This window comes from Zootoca vivipara, chromosome 1, assembly GCF_965207765.1.
Source record: "Zootoca vivipara chromosome 1, rZooViv2.hap1.1, whole genome shotgun sequence".
NCBI lineage: Eukaryota > Metazoa > Chordata > Lepidosauria > Squamata > Lacertidae > Zootoca > Zootoca vivipara.
Window position 1 is genome coordinate 21,817,909 of NC_142582.1, and position 20,552 is coordinate 21,838,460.

General features: G+C 44.3%; 1 protein-coding gene across 10 annotated transcripts in view; it reads right to left on the reverse strand.

Annotated features, from left to right (window-relative positions):
- The window catches only part of CCDC141 (coiled-coil domain containing 141), a 101,439-nt gene that overhangs the window by 46,792 nt on the left and 34,095 nt on the right, over positions 1–20,552 (reverse strand). For 9 of the 10 annotated variants that reach the window (XM_035133974.3, XM_088676736.1, XM_088676745.1 and 6 more), the window contains exons 5-7: positions 17,610–17,863; positions 7,725–7,844; positions 2,381–2,575 (exon numbers count right to left, since the gene is read on the reverse strand). In XM_035133974.3, coding sequence (XP_034989865.3) covers positions 2,381–2,575; positions 7,725–7,844; positions 17,610–17,863 — 569 coding nt within the window. The remainder of the gene's footprint in view (positions 1–2,380; positions 2,576–7,724; positions 7,845–17,609; positions 17,864–20,552) is intronic. The other variant, XM_088676721.1, reaches the window with a different exon arrangement.

Below are 20,552 nucleotides of genomic sequence, written 5' to 3' on the forward strand. Positions count from 1 at the left end.
TGCTGGAATAAAATAGTTTTAACCAGGCTTCTGAAATTCAGCTGGGATGATTGAGGCTTGCTTGATTTCTACTGTGATTGAGTTCCACAGAGTTGGGCCCACTACCCTGAAGGCATGACACCATGTTGTTCCATAGCTTTGGAGCAAGCTCCCATATGCTGGCTCCTACCGAATCTGCATGCACAAAGGAGGCTCTGCTTCTGATCAAGTCCTTATATGAAGCACCTTCAGCTGTGCACACTGCTCTCCTTAGGAAACGGGAGCCATAGGTCAGTGGCTGCGCACTTGCTTTACGTGCATGACGTTTTGGCTCAATTCCTGGTGTTTCCTATAAAAGAACCACAGGTAGTAGGGCAGGGAAGGTCTCTCAAATGTGGTGGAGACCATTGGCCATCTGAATATACTGAGCCAGATGGGCTATTGCAGAGAGTCACTATTGAGCACATCCATATGTCCATATGGCTACAGGGCAGCACCAGACAAGGTGGGCAGCACTGTCAGTTCTTACAATGCCAACCATTTATTTATGAAAGGGAACACTGAATCCAGATTTTCTCGTCCATGATGAGCTAGTGCTGCTAAAGCTGAGAGAACAGATATCTTGTTTCATGGCGAGAGTCTCATGTACAGCATCAACCTGCTGCTGAGAGTAATGGCAACTGGACCGGGGCCTTCAGTTTAAAAATGCTCTTTAGTTAAATGTCAGAAACCAAATTATCGGCTTCTTGGCTTCCCGGTGCACATTTTTCTTTTTTCTGAGTATCTCTAAGCATTTAGTTTCAGGTCACAATGGTGAGAGTGGAAAAGGACCCAGAATATGCCTTCAGTTAGGAGGGAAATGTCTGAATTGCTGTATTACCAAAAAGATGAAGAAGAAAGTGAGAATGTGGAGAAAGTATCTTCAATCCTTTTTGCAGCAAAAATAAAAGATGGGTGCTTGTTTGACTTTCAAAAATGACCAGGAGAACGAAGTCCATAAGGATACGTGAAGAAGAAAAATGGATGGGGGAAAAATAATGACAGGATTATCATTTCGAGAGAAGACAGCAGCAGTGGAGGGTGAGCCAGTTTATGTAATTTCCCTTCTCAAACCATAGAATTGTAGGGTGATGGTGATTATTTATATTAGCCTTTTTAAAAAACAAAAGTGACTTCAAGCCACTCACAGCAATAAAATGACCAGTCAGTTTTGAAAAACTCAGGAGCCTTTGGATCAGAACTCTAGGCGGTATACAACTATACATGTCCCATAATGCAGGCTGGACAATGAAACTTCCCCTCCCCCTCTGCACCCCCCCTCCCAAATCTGTTGTGAGTTTCTCCTCAACCTTCCGGAGCAGATTTAGGGGGCACATGACAAGAGGAGAGGGAGTGGAAATCCCATTGGCAGAGCCAAAAATGCTTACGTTGGGCTAGTAGAGTTGTTTTATTCTCTGGACTTCATGACATAAACCATACTAGTAATGAAGTTTGTTCTTCAAAAGGTACTGGATGCAGACAGGGAAAGATCTCTACTTGAAATGGCTTGCTGGAAGAGGAAGGTCTTCGGCACAAAAGACAACAGAGGCAGCGGCTCTGTTACTTGGGAGTAAGCTCCATTGAACTCAGTAGAAATTACTTCCTTGCAAAGACGGATAGGGTCGGGTTGTAAGAATGGTCACAACCCTCAGATGACCTGCTCTAAAGCCACTACTCTAACATTGTATAGAGTAGGAAGTTTGAAGACTGTAGCCTTCTGAAGTTAAGTTTTTCCATGACAGCTGTGATAACCACTCTGGCTGTCAGGATTACTCCTTCCTATATTGCTACAGTTTCATAGATGGTGCCAACTCAGCATAATATGATACTCGGTAACATGGCCTTTTCCTCCTGCTGCAGGTTGATTAATGTAGCCACGCACTAGGAAGCTTGCTTTAAATGGGGGGCCTCTGACAAGCGCTGCTGGTTTTCTAAGGGGTTTTAAAGAGTTTCCAGAGGTTTAGATGTTGTTTACAGGCTTTGTAGATGGTGCTGCCCACTATACATGATTTCACATATACACACGGTACCAATCACACAATATTCATTCCCTACTAATAAATCTACAACACTTAAAATATAAATCAGGGGACATTAAATGAAATCCGGGGACATTCTGGTGACGGATTTTGTCCGGGGACAGATTTGTAAATCCGGGGACTGTCCCTGGGAAACGGGGACATCTGGTAACCACATCCTAGATTGTTCTGCATGCAGAGAAATACATACAAATAAATGCAATGTTTCTTTTTTTTTTGAAATCAGAAACAGAACTTTGATGAACTGAAAACAAATGTGGTGCGATATGCATAGTGTAGGCAACTGGACCACATATTGTGGGTTGGTTAATCCTTTGACTAACCTTCGCTGCTGCAGTGAAGAATTCATTGGCTTCTTCCAACAACACTTTCCGCTCTTCCATACAACGGTTCACTTCCTGTTGCAACAGGTTCATTTTCTGATTCGAAAGCTTCAGGTGCTCTTTTTCAGCATACTCTTCTGAAAACAGAATCTTGAGAGCCTCTGATTTCAGATCTTCCACACTGGAGCTCCATACCTTGAAAGAGAAGGTCCACCTCTGTTAGCTATCTGCCTGCGGGATAGCCACCCCACGAAAAAGACAGGCGATGGCACAGATTTAAATAAAACTTGCACATGCTGATTTACATGCAGAGATTCCATACCATACAAGTGCCCTGGAAGAAACAGGACATTGTTTTTTATTGCGAGAGAACGGTGGCCATGCTCTCACGACTGCCATGCTTTCGTGTGATTTTGCAATGCAATTTCCCTCCAAAAAGGGCTTTTTTCAGGACCCTGTTTCTGGTTGCCATGCCTGCCCAAAATGTTTGTTTTTTTGGGAGGGGAGGAAACTGCGGTGCGAAATTGCATGAGATTACAGCAACCCAAATGGCTCCCATGCTCCCGTGATAATAAAACAACAACAACAGGAAGATGCCATCCTGGATTCTAGCTTCAAAGTGTTGGAAGGTAGGAGATGCAAATTCAGAAAATTACTTTTTTAAAAATTACATCTCATCACGGTGAAGAAGATTGTGATCAGGTGACCTGTGTGCCTGCTGGGTGATGGGCACCCCAGCATTCTCTAAGGAACCCCAGATGGGGGGAGACATGGCAGTGAGAGGAGCATCAATGGGTAGGTAGGCAGTTAAACTCACCTGCTGTGCAGATGGTACCAGTTGTCATACCCAAAGGTCCAGCAAGGACATTTGATTCACACAAAAGTATTTGAGATTATTATTATTATTATTATTATTATTATTATTATTATTATTAGTCATTAAATTTGTATACCACCCTTCATCCGAAGATCACAGGGCAGTCCACAACATAAAAACACAAAAAATGAAAGCACAAAAATACCTAATAAACTGGTATACTTCTATTTCTTTTCCTGTGGAAAGGTAGGCCTACATGGCAGAAGGTAATCTAATTTCCCTGTGCCTGGACACCTCACAATTCCATCAATGCAACTAGTTTTGTTGTATTTGAGAAGAGTTTCCTCCACCCTTTTAAATGGTTTTATATTTTACTTATTTCAACTCTCTTCCCCCCTCCCAATTTATTGTAAACCACCTACAGAAGTTTATGTAACAGGATGGAATACAAATGCCACAAATAAACAAACAAGCAAAGCCGTATACCAAGGCAGCACTCGCTTACGGTTTAGAGATAATGTAAAGAGTTACAGCAACTACTTCCCATTCATAGGTTATTATATGGCTAATAAATAGGAAAACCATTCCCCCGGGATGAATTTGAAACAGCAGCAAAGAAGTACAAACCTTTTCTTCAATAACCTATCCTGCTGAGCTGCAAAGTGCCCATCCTACTAAATAAGGGCCAGCAACTACCATGTTCAAGGTAATGCTAAGATGAATGGTTGACAGTACCCTCAAAATTCAATTACTGTACATTGCTTAGGAACAAACATATCGGCATCTTGCTATCATTTAAAATGCAACCACATACATTCATTTAATTGACACAATGGCATTATCAACAATTTGCCGAGTTTCACTACTGGGCAATCCAGCGCAAGCTATGCATGCCTATGTATTCTTGAAATCAATGAGCCTAAGTGTTTTCCTGTAATGCTTAAATCCCATTGATTCTAATAATGGCAATCCTATCTCCTTAAAAATGGACAGCGTCCAAAAGTCAGTCAGCGCAGTGACCCTCTGCCCTTTTCTATGAAGGGGAGCTATTTGTGTGCAAGCATTCCAAGATCACCCACTGAATATGGAGACGCTCCCTGTACACAAGAGGGTTTTGCAATCACATCAGATCTGCTGGATCAGAGCCACACACTGGTCAAAGATCACCAGGGCTCAGTTTCATTCCTATGTGACTTCATTGTGGGTCTTGTGTGGCTTTAAAAAATAAAAAAATGTTCAATAAAGAAGGAAATATTTCCCATTATATTCTCTTGCTAGTATGGGTAATGCACTTTGGTGTTTATTGGTGGTGTTAGAAGATTTCTAAATGGAAAGTAAAAAGCACAGACGGTTCCTGTACTGCGGGAGGTCCCAGATCCATTCTCTGGCAGATCTAGTTAAAAAGATCTCAGGTGTCAGGTTTGGGAAAGATTCTTGCCTGATACCTTGGATGGTCAGTACTGAGCTAGATGTGTGTCTGGCCTAGTGTCAGCCAGTGGACTTCATGGCTGAGTGGGGATTTGAACCTTGGTCTCCCCAGTCCCTGTCCAACATTCTTCTCACTATATCTTGTTGGATCTCTGCACTCAAGAAAGAAGCTCTCCAGGAAAGGTTACAATATTGATATTAAAAAAACAACAACACCACACACACATAATCTCTGCCCTGTTGAAGAAAAGTGGTTGCATCTGAATTAGCCATGTGTGACATGTCTTATCCCTCTTCGTCCTTTAATAGCCATTGAATATGCTAAGCTGGCAAGGAGGAGGCTGCTAGATATCACAACCATGGTTTCCATCCCTATTGGGGAATTTGGTGCTATACATGTAAATGTGGGGTGTGTGTGTGTCCCTCAACAGAGACAGGGATATGTGCATAAGGCCCTCTTTGGGTTGACACCAATCTTGTGTAGGCCAGGGGACACAGCCAGCATGTGCACGGGTGTCTTAAGAGGCAGGACCAGGGTTGGCGCAAGACATTTTGGCGCCTGAGGCAAACCAGCAAATGGCATCCCCTCCCTGCCAGGGAAGAAGAGGTGAGTGGGGTGGGTGGTATAATGACCGTTCCCCATATAAAAGGGGTGCGCATTTTGTGCGGTCGCGTGTAGCATCCTGGGAGCCTCAGGCAGCCCCCAGCAGTTTGGAGTCTGGCACCACCTTCCCAGGCTGGATACCTGTGGTCTCCGCCCACACAGCCAGCCGGGGGAGGTGTTGCCAGGGTGGGATTGGCCAGGTAGGAGGAGGTAACTATCCAGTGCTCACAGCAGAAGGAGAGACATACCTGGGAAGCAGTCGACGGCTCCAGTGCTTTCCCACCCTCCACTCCCAAAAAATTAATGCTTACATTGCAGGTTAACCTCTTTTCTTCCGCAGGCAAGCACGTACGCAGGCGCTGCTACAACAAGGCCGCTGTTGAAGGGCCGGAAAGGAATTTCTCTGCATTGGCAGGTTTCGCCTTTCCCATAGCAATTTGTCATAACTTTGGCGGTTGCAGGCCTTGGGCGGAATCCTTTAGACATTTACCCAAATGGGGGCGTGGGGGAGGTAACCCCCTGCCCCCATTGTGGTGGCGATACCAGGATTCCCGTTAAAGGGGTCTAGGGGGGAGGCATTGACCATTCACCCAGGGGCTGTCATTGCCCTCCCCCTCCAGCGGCGGCGAAAAGGGGGGCAGGCTATCTGCTTGAACATATGTTCTCCAGAGCTAGCCTAACCCCCATATATGCTGGATAACCCGGAAATTACCTAGACCCCTGGCTGGGGGGATAAACGCCCAATGCCTGTGCCAAGGTCTCCCTACATCTGAATCTTAATAAAGTTGTGGCCAATTGTAATCCCATAGAACACTGTCTGGTGTCGTTATTCCGCTCAGGGGCTGACTGGGGTTTTGGGGGTCTCTGCCTGACCGCGCAAAGATCGACATCAGGATCTGCTGCCCCTGTCCCTTGAACGTCTCACTAAAGTTCATGTGGTGAGCAGGCTTGGTGGGTGTGCAGTAGTTCATTGTGTAGACTAGGGAATTTTCTCTTTGAAGCCACAGGCACAAAGCCCTTTTCTTGCCTATCTGAAGGACTGCTGAGATAATGATTTGATCTACAAGGATGAACTGCTACAAGTGAGCTGCTTAGCACAGAGGATCAGCTTTCATGTGCAGTGATCCAAAGCAGCCAGAGACATTACTGTTTTAATATTGCGTGCTATTTGGTGGCATGACATCGCCGTCACTTCTTTCCACCAAGAGCAGCAAAAAGCCTGCTGTTGCCATGCCTCTGCAGATTTCCTGAGCTACATAAGTACCTCTGAAGACACACAGCATTCTACATAACCTGTGCTCAGTGTCTCTCCACAGATAGGTCATGCTATTTTACTTTTTTGCCTTCTCAGTAAGTAACCTTTAAAATTGCAGTTCTCAATATTCCATTTGGCACAGAAATTGAGCCCCTTGTAGATCTCTTGATTGATCTGGCACTTTTGAAAAGATTGGTGCAGACAGGGTGGAATTATACTTTATTTTTTTAAAAAAAAAATCTGGACCCTTTTGTTCAAAAGAGGCTGTGAGGCTTTCAAAAACATGAAGCAGCTGAGAAAAAAGAAGCACTCCTATGGACCCTGAATTGCAGAAAAATGTCGGGTGTGATCCAGCCAAAGTTAATGACTTTTAAGTCCCATTGAATCCAACTACAGTGATTAACTCTTTCCCATTGAAGTCAATGATACTTAAATTTGTTTAGCTTTCTAGAATGTATTCGGAATGCTTATTTTCTTAAAGAGCCATCATTGGGGAAGACACTCTTAGAGCTGATTTCTTCTTCTGGAAATTTAAGGATACATAAATGGAAATTAAGCATGACACTAAGATTTTGCTAAGGATGAAGAAAAAACGGAGGTGGGGGGGGGATATGTAAAGCAACATGTAAAATGATTATTTAAAACAAAATAGATGACTTTATCAACAGCCACCCCATGTGTAATAGGTAAAGTAGCTGTGGTATGCATTCTTCTTTTGCAATGGGGAAGCAGCCCCAAATCTCAGTGACACATTAAGTTTTTGCTTGCATTTCTTAACTAGTTTAGCTAACTGCCATTCATATATTTCCCCTTCAATTAATCTGTCTGGTTATGGAACCTTATCACCATAGTTTTTAAGAGTGACCTGACTTGAGAGGGGTTGCCACTTGTCAGAAACCATGAGCAAATACATATTCTTCCCAAACTGGGCAAAAAACATATAAACCAGGGCTGGATCTACACTGCTAAGAAAAACGCTATAAAAACCTGATAACTATATATATCTATATATCCCATTGATGATGGATTGCTGCTCTACAGCGCCCTCTGGTGTCACATTTTATAACATATTTTTAATGTTATGACTCACCAGTGTAGATTAGTCCAAGCAATGAAGAGCCCATGATTTAATGATTGAAATGATAATCCTCAGGGGAAGATGTTCTTATATCAATACAATAGTCCACTGTAAGAAATTGAAGGACTACAGTGGGCATGTTTTAGATAAGATGGTTCTTACTTTAACCTTATTTTCCATTTCCTTGTGCTCCTGGAGTAATTCTTCATTTTCTTTTAAAGATGACCCCAGCTTTTGCTTATGAAAATAATCCTTTATGTTCTTCTTGTACGAAGAGGTGATCTGAAAAAAAGAAAGAATATTTTGAAGGACTGGGATGTAACTACTGAAGTGAGATTAATCATAAGGATAGATATATAATAACCCATAGTATGTTGAACGAGGTTAATCATAAGCAATAAGTATAGATAATTAGGATCACATTCCCAATCACTGAATGGATTGCACAGTGGTAAGAACTCTCACATCCTGCTTATTGCTATTCAACCTGTATCTTTATAGAAAAATAGCTCAGCCTTCTGTGAATTTGTTTGAACTGTACCGCTACATTGAGAGTTATCTATTCATTTAAAAACAGCAACCCAGTTTAGCTTAATTTTTAATGAGAGTGTGTGAAAAATCTTGTCTTAGCCAAAAGAATAGGAAATTTGTAAAGGAGTCTAATAAAGGCTGGGTTTCCGTAGCCCAGTTGTCTGTGCACTGAAGTTTTAAACAATCCTGTTTACAATGAATGAGGACTTGTTTTCAGTCTTCACTTTGTTTTGTGATTTGGTGTTTTATTTGATAAAGAAAAGCATTGCCCTAGGGATTATAATTATTTTAATCCTATTTTAATCCTATAAAGCTGCAGGATGTTAAGACAGAACCTATTCTCTGAACTGCGGGCACAAACAGAGGAAGGAAACCAGTGACCCCCCAAGCAGAATGAATACTGTATAGCTCAAGGCCTGCATGTAACTATCATACGACAATCCCTCACCCTGGAAATTGAGGAATAACTGATCAGGGACCTGGAATCCTTTGCTTATGCAGTTGTGTGCACAAAGGCTCTTTGAGGCATTAAAATGAACATGAAGTCAGGCATGCAAGCTCCTTCTCCCTATTCCATTAATTCATATAATGCCTAAACAGAGTAAGCGATATGTGGAATTTGATATCACATGGGCTAAAATGCAGCTGTTTTATTTACTGGTGTACAGTATTGGATTATTACCTACATATACACAACAATCCAGTATAGAATTATGCTTATCCTCCTTCAATTTCAGTGGGGCTTAAGCATGGGTACAGAACAGTGTTAGACTGAGGACCTAGTCTGTCCTTATATGTCACAATTGGAGCTATTAAGTATTCCTCTATGAATATTCTGAAAGTAAACAAAAATGCTTCCCACAAATCTACAACAACACACTCAGCAAATTACCTAAGGAGTTCGGTGTAGCAAGGGATATAAAGAGATAATTAATGTAATTAAAATTTAATTTGATGTCACACCACAAAGCTGCTTCCTAAGTGCTTCCAATTTATTCATTTTGATATGTTCCTCGTTCGAGGCCTGATTTCATTTTTTAAATCACAGTACTGGAGAGATGGGGAGAGATTATATCCTCACAACTAAAGGCGATAAGTAATACTTAAAGTAAATTTATGGGTCTACTCTGAGACTGGCTATCTATCACTATGAATTGAGTGGCTCAGTTCAGATGCAGCGGCACACTATGGCATGCCCTTCAAGTGTCCCAATTTTCCACGGATGGTTCCAGAATTACAGAAGCCATCCCAGCTTCTGATGTGATCCTGGAAGGCCAGCGTCGCCACTGAGCTTGGGGAGGAGGATGGGCCAGCTTGCAGTGGTGCCTGAGGATGAAGCCTGCTAGGCCACAGCGGTCGCCATGGCAATGCCCCTGCCAGCGGAAGGAAGGCTGAGGAGGTGGGCTCTGGGCTCCCCACACTCCTCCCTCCTTCCTTCTACAGAGGCCACCTGACCACTCATTCACTCCAGCCTCCGACTTAGCTCCAAGAAATGGCAGCTGCCATGGAAGGAGGCGGCGGTACAGGGCAATTTTGCCTTCCTCCTCCCACAGCACAAGACCGGGGAGGGGAAAAACCTACTATTCCCAGGGGAAGCTACACTGGAAGCATGGTGGCTGCCACAAACCAGACTCCTGGTTGGTGTTTTCCCCTCCCCTGTGAGCTCCATGGAGGGAATGTCACACCTCCCATGAGGCACCTTGTCCACTCGCCCACTGGCTTGCATGGCAACACAGCACCAAAAAGGCACACATCCCGGTTTTCATCTGAGGAATGCTGGAGGGTGAGCCATGGTTTGCAACTAGGACAGCAGTAAACATTTGTTCACACAGTTCATCTTCGCTGCCCTGCCCCCCAATTCAATCCTCTTCTAATTTGCAGCAAAAAAGGTTGCCACTTCTTGGCCAAACGTTAGCTTGCAAAAAAATTATGTGCCCTAAGAGCAGGAAGTAGTCATGATTTGGGGTGAGCTAATCTCCTTTGCTTGAATGCAAAGGGAGGGAAATGGGACGAGGCAGCACATAGGGAAATGGGACGAGGCAGCACATAAATCTGAGGCGTGTCACTGTTTATTCCACCAGGAAATATTGGGAGGAATACTGAATGTGTCCAATATATTTTTCTGTAGTCATCAGAACCCCTAAACGGAAGTGGATCTGCAGCCATCTGCACCTTCTATGACAAGATGTTACAAAAGCTTGCTCCTAACACTGGGGTACTCTACTTGGAATCAGCAGGACAAGAAAGGCAGGTTATGTTCAGTGCCATGTGACTGGAAGGTAAGCTCATGCAACAAAACTTTACCTTCCCCCCCCCTCCTTCTACCCCTCTCCACTGTAGTTTCTTCAGAGGTTGTGGGGAGCTACCAAACACTGTGTGCTGTGCCATAGGGGGCTGCAGTGGGTGGAGGGAACGGCCCAAAATTGGGTGGAGGAAGCTGTGTTTTGCTCACATAAGGTTGGGTACAACTCTATATGTTTTTTTAATTATATGGAAGCTGGTCAGAGAGATGACAGAACCTAGGGCCAGACAAGGAGGAAAGTGTAACATTCTCACTCTTGAGTACTAAATGGAATACATTGACCTCTCAGTCCTGGACAGTAATGAATAAGGCAATGTCAGGGATAAAACTCCATGGAAGGAAGGACGTCAAACTCTCTATGAGAAGGAATACTTAACAAGGAGCTGTAGGGTTCTATGCAAAGCTGGGAGGAGGGATTAGAATTAAAATATCTATTCCAGGAAGCTAGGGAAACAGACCTAAAAACTTGATAGCACTAGTGTTGGGTATTCATTCAAGGTGCCTTCTATACAAATACACCGGAATATAGTGTGGTCTCCTGATGTGTGATCCATAGCAGCCTCTCCCCACTCTGCCCCACAAGTCACATTTAGGCTTCTGCTTTTTTTTAAGGCACTTTGAACATACAGAGATTGGGAGCAGAGCCATGGGTCCATTTTGGCATGTTTGCAGCAGAGACAAAAGGAAGTCTTAAAAAGTTAGCCCCTTGTCAGGCAGCAGAGGAACCAACCCCACGGCAGGTTGCCAGGAATGGGCAAGACAAGGAAAAGCCCTTACCATCTGCTTTTATTCAATATTCACATAGAGAGGCTTGGGAATGTGGCCTCACGGAATAATGGCATTGCTCCGAGTGAATCTCCACCCCCTCCATCTCTCCCACTTCCTCATGAGTCATCGCTAAGGATGCTGGAAAGTGCCCTCGGCTTTGAGCTCTTTGCTCTCCTACTACTTTCAAGGCCCGCCGTGTTCTGGGATTGGGGGGGCTGGAATGCTTTCTAAAGACACTGAGTCCGTCAGCTGTCACCCCCCGGTGCTTACTCTTCTTCCTCCTCCTCTCCCATTATTTTCCAGCTTTTCCCTTCATCTGCCTCTGAGCTGTGACCACCCTCAACCCCCTGTTGTGATTCTGAACTGTCTCCTTCTTCTCTGGAAGGGTCAGGCTGGGGAGGCAGTCTCCACCATTCCGCCTCTGCCCAGTCCCTGACACCCCTATTAAAATAACCTCTCACATCCCAGCTACTTGGCTATGTCTATCTTCCAAAGCTGGGCTTCCAGTGACTTAAGATGGGTACATGAGTGTTCCCTGACTGTACACCTGCTCCTTTGAGAGGAGCGCAACTCCATGAACAGGCATATTACCCAATTGGGCAAGTGTACGATTGCATTGTAAGATACATTTATGCTGTTATCAAAATGAAAAGCCACCCAGCAAAATTGTGTAAGCTGTGCTAATTGACAATTGTGCTCTAAAGGTTAACACTCTGAAATGTCCTCAAATGCAGTAATATATTATCAGCTTCTAGGCGGGTGCCTGCATCCTCACTGCCTGAGGTGTGTATTTGTTAAAGAAGATTTGAAATCCAGAGCCACTGGAGCACTACAGAGATAAGCATTCACTAAGCACTGTAGAAAGCTTACTCTCCCTTCACCCTGCTGTGGAGGGGATAGGGGATAGCAGATTTAACTAGTTTCCCAGAATTGTTAGAGGGACTCAGAGGCAAATCTAACAAATGACTCCCGGAAGACTAAGGTCCAGAAAGGGTTTTGCTTCTGCTACCATCAACCCGCATCGCTTTAAAGAGGAAATATTACAAAGAAATGATCTTGTGGATCATGCCAGTTGCATTCAGCATGCCTGAACTATTCAGAAGATTCCCCTCCCTCCAGTTTGTTTCTACATACAGTGGTACCTCTACTTACGAATTTAATGCGTTCCAAACGCACATTTGTAAGTAGAAAAAAAATTGTAAGTCGAATCCCATAGGAATGCATTGGGAGAAAAAATCCGTAAGTAGAAAAAATCCTATCTATAAATTCGGAAGTAGAAAAAATCCTATCTAAACCGCATCCAAGATGGCGGACGGAGCTCCATTCGTAAGTAGAAACATTTGTAAGTAGAGGTACCACTGTATTGCTATATCTGAAGCAAAGCAAGAAATGGCTGCACTGATTGCAACATGACAATAGAGAATTTGGACAGAGCTTTGCAAATTACACTCCTGACAAAACATTCTAGAGAAGGTGCCACATCAGAAATGCTTATAGCAAACACAAGAACGGTGGCAGAGGAAGCCTTGCTGCCAAGGAGTGCACCAGTACGCCTTCCCAAGTAGTGGGAATGGGGGCACTGCCACCAGAGGTAGCCGGCAGAATCTTCTAAAAGGGACCATTTTGTGGGATGGGGACAACCTGTCCCTGCTACTGTCACACGCCAGCAACAGGCCTGATCTATGGACTCAGCTATACAGCTGCAGATAAAACATTTTTAAGTGTGTTGTAAAGTGCATTATACAAATGTGACACTAGATGGCGATGCTGAACTATGGGAAATTCCATATATTTTTCAAAACGTTTTTAAAGCATTTTCATAGCATTTTTTATGTGTGTCTAGATTTCACCTAGATGCTTCTGCTACACCAGTATTCCTGCTATCTGACCTAGGATCTTCTGTCCTAGATAACAAGTGGTAGGGCTGTGGATGCGGTGATTGTTGCACTGCGCCATTAAGCCTGCACCACTGCTGGCCACGGGGTTTGGATTGTGGATTTAATACATTTATTGTGTCCATAGGCAAATGTCTACTTCATCAGGAGCACCTGAGGATCTGAGTTATTGTTTATAAAAGGTGCGCCAGCATTTTTACATGTGGGGAATCATTTAACAAATCATAACCTCTGACCTTGCTGTCCACTTTGGAGCAGCAAGCTGTGAATAAATGAGCTCAGGGGCCTTGAATAACCGTGATTTAGTTGTTCTCCTCACAAAGAGATAATTGGGAGCCATTGAGAAATGTACGGACACATATACATTAATAACAGATCTGCTTGCTGAACTAATTATGTACAAAACAGCCCTGGCTGCCTTTATTTTTCATTAATAAAAGGGATTTGCTGAAAATATTTGAGAAAGAATCGTTTGCAGCTGCCAGGGATTATGATGTTTCTCAGATGATTGCACTGCGGTTAGGGAAAATATGCCATTTTTAACGCATTATTACCTAAATGCCTGCTCCCAGCTGAGCTGAGCTGTTTCTTGCTGTACTGAAGCAAACTGAGGTTGTTACTCTAGCTCCTAAAGTGAGATCGTGGGAAATGGAGCCGATAGTCAACTATCTTCCACGTCCCATTTGTGATACCAACGTTTACAAATTCTGGACACATTATATAGCACCTGCCTGCTCTGAAACCCTTTACAATCCTGTACAACCAGTCTTTTGTTCCATGCCCTTCTACATGTTCCCGCCTAACATGGCCATACTGCAGTGGGCTAGTGGAAATTGTTGCGGACCCACTCGCAGTGACCCCTCTCCAGGGAGCAAGGCCTAACCTGTGAAGGTGAACAAAGTGCACAGGGCAGCACTCTGGAATTTAAAAATTGTCCACAACTTTATTGATTCCAGATTGGACTTGGCTCAGGCATTGGGTGCATATCCTTTTCAGTCCCCCTGTTGAAGGGCTGACACATGGCAGGGTCGAGCCTAGGATTAATGCGTCCTCTGTAAGATGCAGGTCTACACAAATGGCTCTCACAAACTGCTGAAGGAATGTCTATGGCCCATCTGCCACATGCCTTGGCTTTTGGACAGAGACCAACTAGACCCCTCTAATGGGGTACCCTGCACAGTCCTGAGGTGGGGGTGCTGCATCACCCTCTGCAGACTAAATGTTAGACTAAAAGGATTCCACCCAATGCCTTATCTGCTAAAGCTGTGACTATTGCTATGGGGAAGGCAAAACCTGCAATAGGGTGGGAAGGGAGAGATGTTCTTCAGCCGACTGCAGTCCCTGGGGTCAGGGGCAGCCAGGCTTTATAGGGCTGGGGTGGACCAGGGTGAAGCCTGCTCCACTCTGGTCCACTCCCAAGCCCCGCGCCCACAGCCTGGCCAGATTGGCCAGGATCCAAATGGACAAATGGCAGGAAAGCCCTATCTACTATATTTTAAATGATGATGATGATGACACAAGTGAATTTTTCACACTGGAAACAAAATCCCCATTGCTGGCAAACTTGTACCAGATATTACCAAACAAAATGTACAGTATAAAGAATGAATACTTTTCAACAAAGTATTTTTCAAACTTATTTCATGAAATTTGTTTCGCAACATTGGTTTTAACCAGTGAGAATCTATATTATATTCCTAGGCAGATCCTCGGTTGAGCATTTCTCAGGAGACAGAGCAAAACAACAACCAATATGGTGTCACCCTGGGCCTTCTGAACTATGTTGTTGTTGTTGTTTAGTCGTTTAGTCATGTCCGACTCTTTGTGACCCCATGGACCATAGCACGCCAGGCACTCCTGTCTTGCACTGCCTCCCGCAGTTTGGTCAAACTCATGTTCGTAGCTTCGAGAATACTGTCCAATCATCTCGTCCTCTGTCGTCCCCTTCTCCTAGTGCCCTCAATCTTTCCCAACATCAGAGTCTTTTCCAAGGATTCTTCTCTTCTCATGAGGTGGCCAAAGTATTGGAGCCTCAGCTTCACGATCTGTCCTTCCAGTGAGCACTCAGGGCTGATTTCTGAGCTATAGCTTATGGTATCCTCATGATTTGCATGCCAATAGCTGTGTGGCTCACATTTTGTAATTTTCACACCAACCCCCTTTATATTATTTTAAAATGGGGATTTGTTCTCAGCTACCAGACTATAGCCAACGGCTGTGAAGATGACACCTCTGAAGGAACACGGGATTTGTCATTCTGGGTACAGATCAATCTAGTCAAGAAACTGGTAAATCTAGTCTTCCCATGGGCAATTACAAGCATCTGATGGATGCTTCAGAGTTTCCTAGCAAGCCCAGGCAAATTCATAAGGCTTTTCTTGGGGGAATGTTATATAAAAATGCAAAGAACAATTTGTGATTTATAATGTACCCATAGTGCATTACAAAACAGGTAATGTGATGCTCTCCAGGGGGCTATTTGAAGAGCTTTGAGAAAAACCCACGACAAAGCGACGCTGCTTTCATTTGCATATTTAATTTATATGCCCAGGCTGCCAACTATGTCAAAGAACACAAAGCACGATTTCCTTACATATTTGTCAAGATGATCTCTGTATAATGCTATACGACTTCTCAGGTTTAAACTAAACTTCCTTCCTATGCTACGACTTACAACGTCTTGGGAAGTTAATACTGATTGTCAATGAGTAAAAGAACATAGAACCTATCTGATACCATAAAAAGCATAATATAGGTGTGAGGCCCTTGTTGCCATCAAGGGCCACATACCATTTGCAGTAATCTTTCCAGTACCAGGTAAAGACTTAACTTTCCGCCCAGGCTTTTGATGGATGGGATGATGTTGGGTTCTGTTATTAGGGTAAGGGTATGCATGAATGGAAGGAAGGTGTTTGTAGGAATTCTTTTAATGGTATAATGTGATGTTTATGTTTTTGAATGTGCTGTAAGTAGGAAAGTCGGACAGAAAGTCCCAATAAGAAATGGAAACAGATGCAGAAGTTTTGTTCGTTGTCATGCCCAGATTCACGTCATGTGAATGTAAACAACATTTGTTAACCCTGGAGTTCCTTCCCCCTTCCGCAAATAATAATAATAATAATAATATGTAATTAATTACGTTGCTGAAACTTCATTACCTCCCTCTCCTGCTATGACACTAGGCACATTTACTTCTGCGTAATCTCCACTGAACCCAGTGGGACATACTTCTGAGTAAATATGCTTAGGATTACCTTGCAAATCTCATACATAAGGTTGAGATTTGACTCCAAAAGCCATCTGAACACTAGCCTATGGTGCTGTTATCAGCATATTTACATTAAAAATTGAATGGAATGGGAAATCTGAGGGTGTTATGTGGCCTATGTAGCAGCCCCAGCTTTTCCCAGCAGGATTTTTGTGCCTTTAACAGCTGGATGGCACTGAATAGCACTGATAGGAGGGCCCCCAAATGCCAGGACTGTGTTAAAGTCACATAAAACACAGTGTGACTTATTTCTGAATAAACGTGCAGAGCACTGTAGCTGCAATCCTAACCCCTTACCTAGAGGTAAGCCCCATTGAATTCAAGGCTGTTATTTCTGAGCAGATATTTATAGAGCTGCACTGTGCCTGTTTACACTCCCTCTTCCACACAACAACTGAAGAAGCAGGAGCCTTGTCCCCTATTGCATGTGGCTACCCAGCATCACTTGGTCTTGTGGCAGCAACCTATGCTGTGATTACTTGGAACCTGGAGGTGCTTCTAGCTCTGCCTCCTGACCTTGCATCTCCTTCCCCAAACAACTATGTTGCTGCAGTTGTTTGAAGGGAAACCCCAACACACAAGTTTCTTGCGTAGGGCTTTCAGGTGACTGGGAAACCCAAAAGCTTGCATGCTGCGGGGGGGGGGGGGGCAGGGGTTCTTCAAAAAACCATGGGCAGTGTGTGGTTGTTTGAGGAAGATGATGGAGTGGGGCTAAAAGCATGCCCCCGCTCAGCGGTGGAGGAAGCCGCTTGGGTGCCTGTGGCGGTGAGCCCAGGGGAAGGGTGAGCCACCCGTAGGGGAGGGGCACACTGTGGGGCCACCAGAGTCTGCCTGCCTCCTACTCAGCCGCCCTAAAGCTGGGGGGAGGCAGCGGACGAACTGTTTGGGCAGCGCGGAACTTGCTCACGCCCAAGCCACCGCATCTCTCCCAGCAGAGACCTGTGGCTCGGGTACGCTGCAGGCCCCACGGTGAGTGCCACCTGGGATTTTGTCACCCCCCTCAGTCGTGACACCTGGGGTGGACTGTACACCCCGCACTCGCTTCCTCTGCCCCTTCCCCCACTCGAAGTAATCATGGTAAGGCCGTGCACATGAATAACACAATAAATAGGACTATGGTTACTCAGATTTGAGTCCCACTGGGTGCAAGCCTAATGATCACACCAATATCGCATCCCATCAAAGTGCTTTATCTGATCCAACACTTTAAAACCTCACTTCACAGTCCTGTTTGCATGCATGCATTTATATAGAGAGTTACTATATGTGTCTCTCTTTCCTACCTGGTTTTCCTGGTGATGCCACTGGCAGATTTGCAAAACCTGCTCCAGTCCTTGGCGCTGCAGCTTCAGGTATTTGTCCAGTTGCCTTCTCCTGTCCTGCAGGACTTCAAGGAGGCTGCCAATTTTCGTGCAGCTGCTGTGGGCTCCGTGAACGAATTCTGGGTTCACATTCGGCCCATCAGATTTGAACTCCTCTATGAATTCAGTAAGGTCGTGGCTTTTGTTCAAGAGGACCAGAGACTTTTCTAAGAGCTCTGTGGCGGGGCAGGGGGAGGGGAATAGGGGAAGAGAAGAAAGGTTGTTAATTCCTCATATATGGTGTGATGTTCAGGGTGGACCACGTGCAAAAGGATTATTGACATATATAGCTAAGATTCCCTGTCATAAATCTAAGGGGAAGATAAACCATAGAACTGTCGTCGTCGTCGTCGTCCCCCCTTCATTGTAGCATATTCAGTTTCTATTCACACACTGCCTCAGGCTCTAAGCACTGTATGCCTCAAACACACTGCAGCTCTCGAACTCAGAGCTTTCCGAACTCTGTGTCGTGACACTTTAGCGTGTTGGCTGCACTGTATAGGTGTGTCCCGCGAACGCTCCCCTTGCTCCTCCTGGGGCTGGAAAGGGGTTAGTTTAACCTCCGGTTTGCTAGTAAAACTGAATTATGGTGTCACAAAATTATGCCCGTCTAAAAAGTGTGCCACCAACAAGAAAAGTCTGGAAAGTTCTGCCCTAACTGATCTCTACATGTGTAACTCTACATGTGGAGCATCTCCATCTCCATCACTCTGCCCAGACACTGAGGTCCAGTACCGAGGGCCTTCTGGCGTGAAATATACTCGGAGTCAAGAGTGAATTTCATGCTCTTTATTCAGCTCATAGTCATCAAGGAGGAGAAGAGAAGACGAATGGCTCTTTTCCCAAAACCATCTGCTTATATACATTATTTACACAATGGGCCTTGCGTGATTGGCTACTTCAGGGCTACACCTGTGGGCCAATTATATTGTGGATTGACTTTTGCTTGCAGCCTGATTGGCTGCTCCTACAGGCCAATCAGGTAGCAGATTCACTTCTGCCAGCCGCCTGATTGGCTGCTCCAGCAGGCCAATCAGGTTGCGGATTCACTTCCACCTGGAGTTGGATTGGGTAGCTCCCGCTGATTCTGAATCCTATTGTTCTAGGATTCAGCTCAGTACATAACATGGCGGTTCCCTCGTTGCGAGAAGCCAAGTTGCAGGGAACCAGGCAGAGGGCCTTCTTGGTGGTGGCGCCCGCCCTGTGGAACGCCCTCCCATCAGATGTCAAGGAGAACAACAACTACCAGATTTTTAGAAGACATCTGAAGGCAGCCCTGTTTAGGGAGGCTTTTAATGTTTAATAGATTATTTTATTTCATTTTTCCGTTCTAAGCTGCCCAGAGTGTCTGGGGAAACCCAGCCAGATGGGTGGGGTATAAATAATAATAATAATAATATATTATTATTATTATTATTATTATTATTATTATTATTATTATTATTATTATTAACTTGTATTTTATTGTGCTTTATACAGCACATAAACTACCCGAGACCAAGGCTACGCATCTTTGGCTTTCAATACAAAAGCTGCATTATTCGGCCATGAACTACACAATATTTGAAAAAATGTGTGATCTGGCTTTCAGCTGGCAGGGGTATAAAACAAAACAAACCAAACCAAACCTGTACCGATAGGGATTCAAATACACATTAATGTTATATCCAGCAGAGGGCGGTGATGACATTCAGCAAACACAACATTTATTACCAGGTGACTTCCCACAGAAGCAATTCAGACATCTGCATATTATTGGGCAGGGCCGACAGCTTCTGAAGCCCAAAATATTGAGCATGTAATTTGCATATTATGCCAGTGGTATTTATATACATTTGCACATTTCCACTGCAATACTTGTTCAAAATGCCTTCTGTTTTTCGAGGGGGCGGGGGAAAGAAAACACTGTGCAGCAATGTGTAGCATCACAATATGATAATAGGCAGCCTGAGCACCACCACTAAAATTATTCTCTCTCAAAATCACAAAAGGGCAGAGTTCAGCATCTAAGTGCCAACATTCTCTCTCTCTCTCTCTTTGGCAGAACAATTTGCTCAAGTACTACACATGTTCATTACCACACAGACTCTCTTACCAATTGACATTTCCCAGAGTCTTGACAAATAGTGATTATTGCAACTGATGAAAAATCACAAAACAGCAGACATGGTGTAATTTACGGGGGATAAAACTTTTTCTTGATATAATGAGAAAAGCCTCAGAATGTGATTTGATTGGGAAGGGGTGGGGAGGGAGAGACATCTTATTGCTCTGCTTTTGAAAGACATCTGTGCCTTCTCAGGAGAAATGCCCCTGAGATGCATGTTAATTTTATGTCAAAATGATAATACATAAATGCTTTAACAAAGGTGTTCCTCCTCAGAGAGTATCTTGTCAAAAATAGAATGTGAAATGCAGCGCTGAATCACTTATACCTGGCGTAACCAATGAGGTGCTCTCTAGATGCTCTTGGACAGCCATCCCCAAACTGCGGCCCTCCAGATGTTTTGGCCTACAGCTCCCATGATCCCTAGCTAACAGGACCATTGGTTGGGGAAGATGGGAATTGTAGTCCAAAACATCTGGAGGGCCAAGGTTTGGGGGTGCCTGTTCTTGGACTATAAATCCCATCATCCTTGACCATCAACCATGTTGGCTGAAGCTGATAAGAGTTGGAGCCCAAACATCTGGAGGGTTCGCCACCTTGGCATCCCATGACGTATACCTTAAGCCAAGGGTCAGCAAACTTTTTCAACAGGGGTCTGGTCCACTGTCCCTCAGACCTGGGGGGGGGCGACTAGATGGGGGGGGGAATGAATGCCCCACAAATAACCCAGAGATGCATTTTAAATAAAAGGTCACATT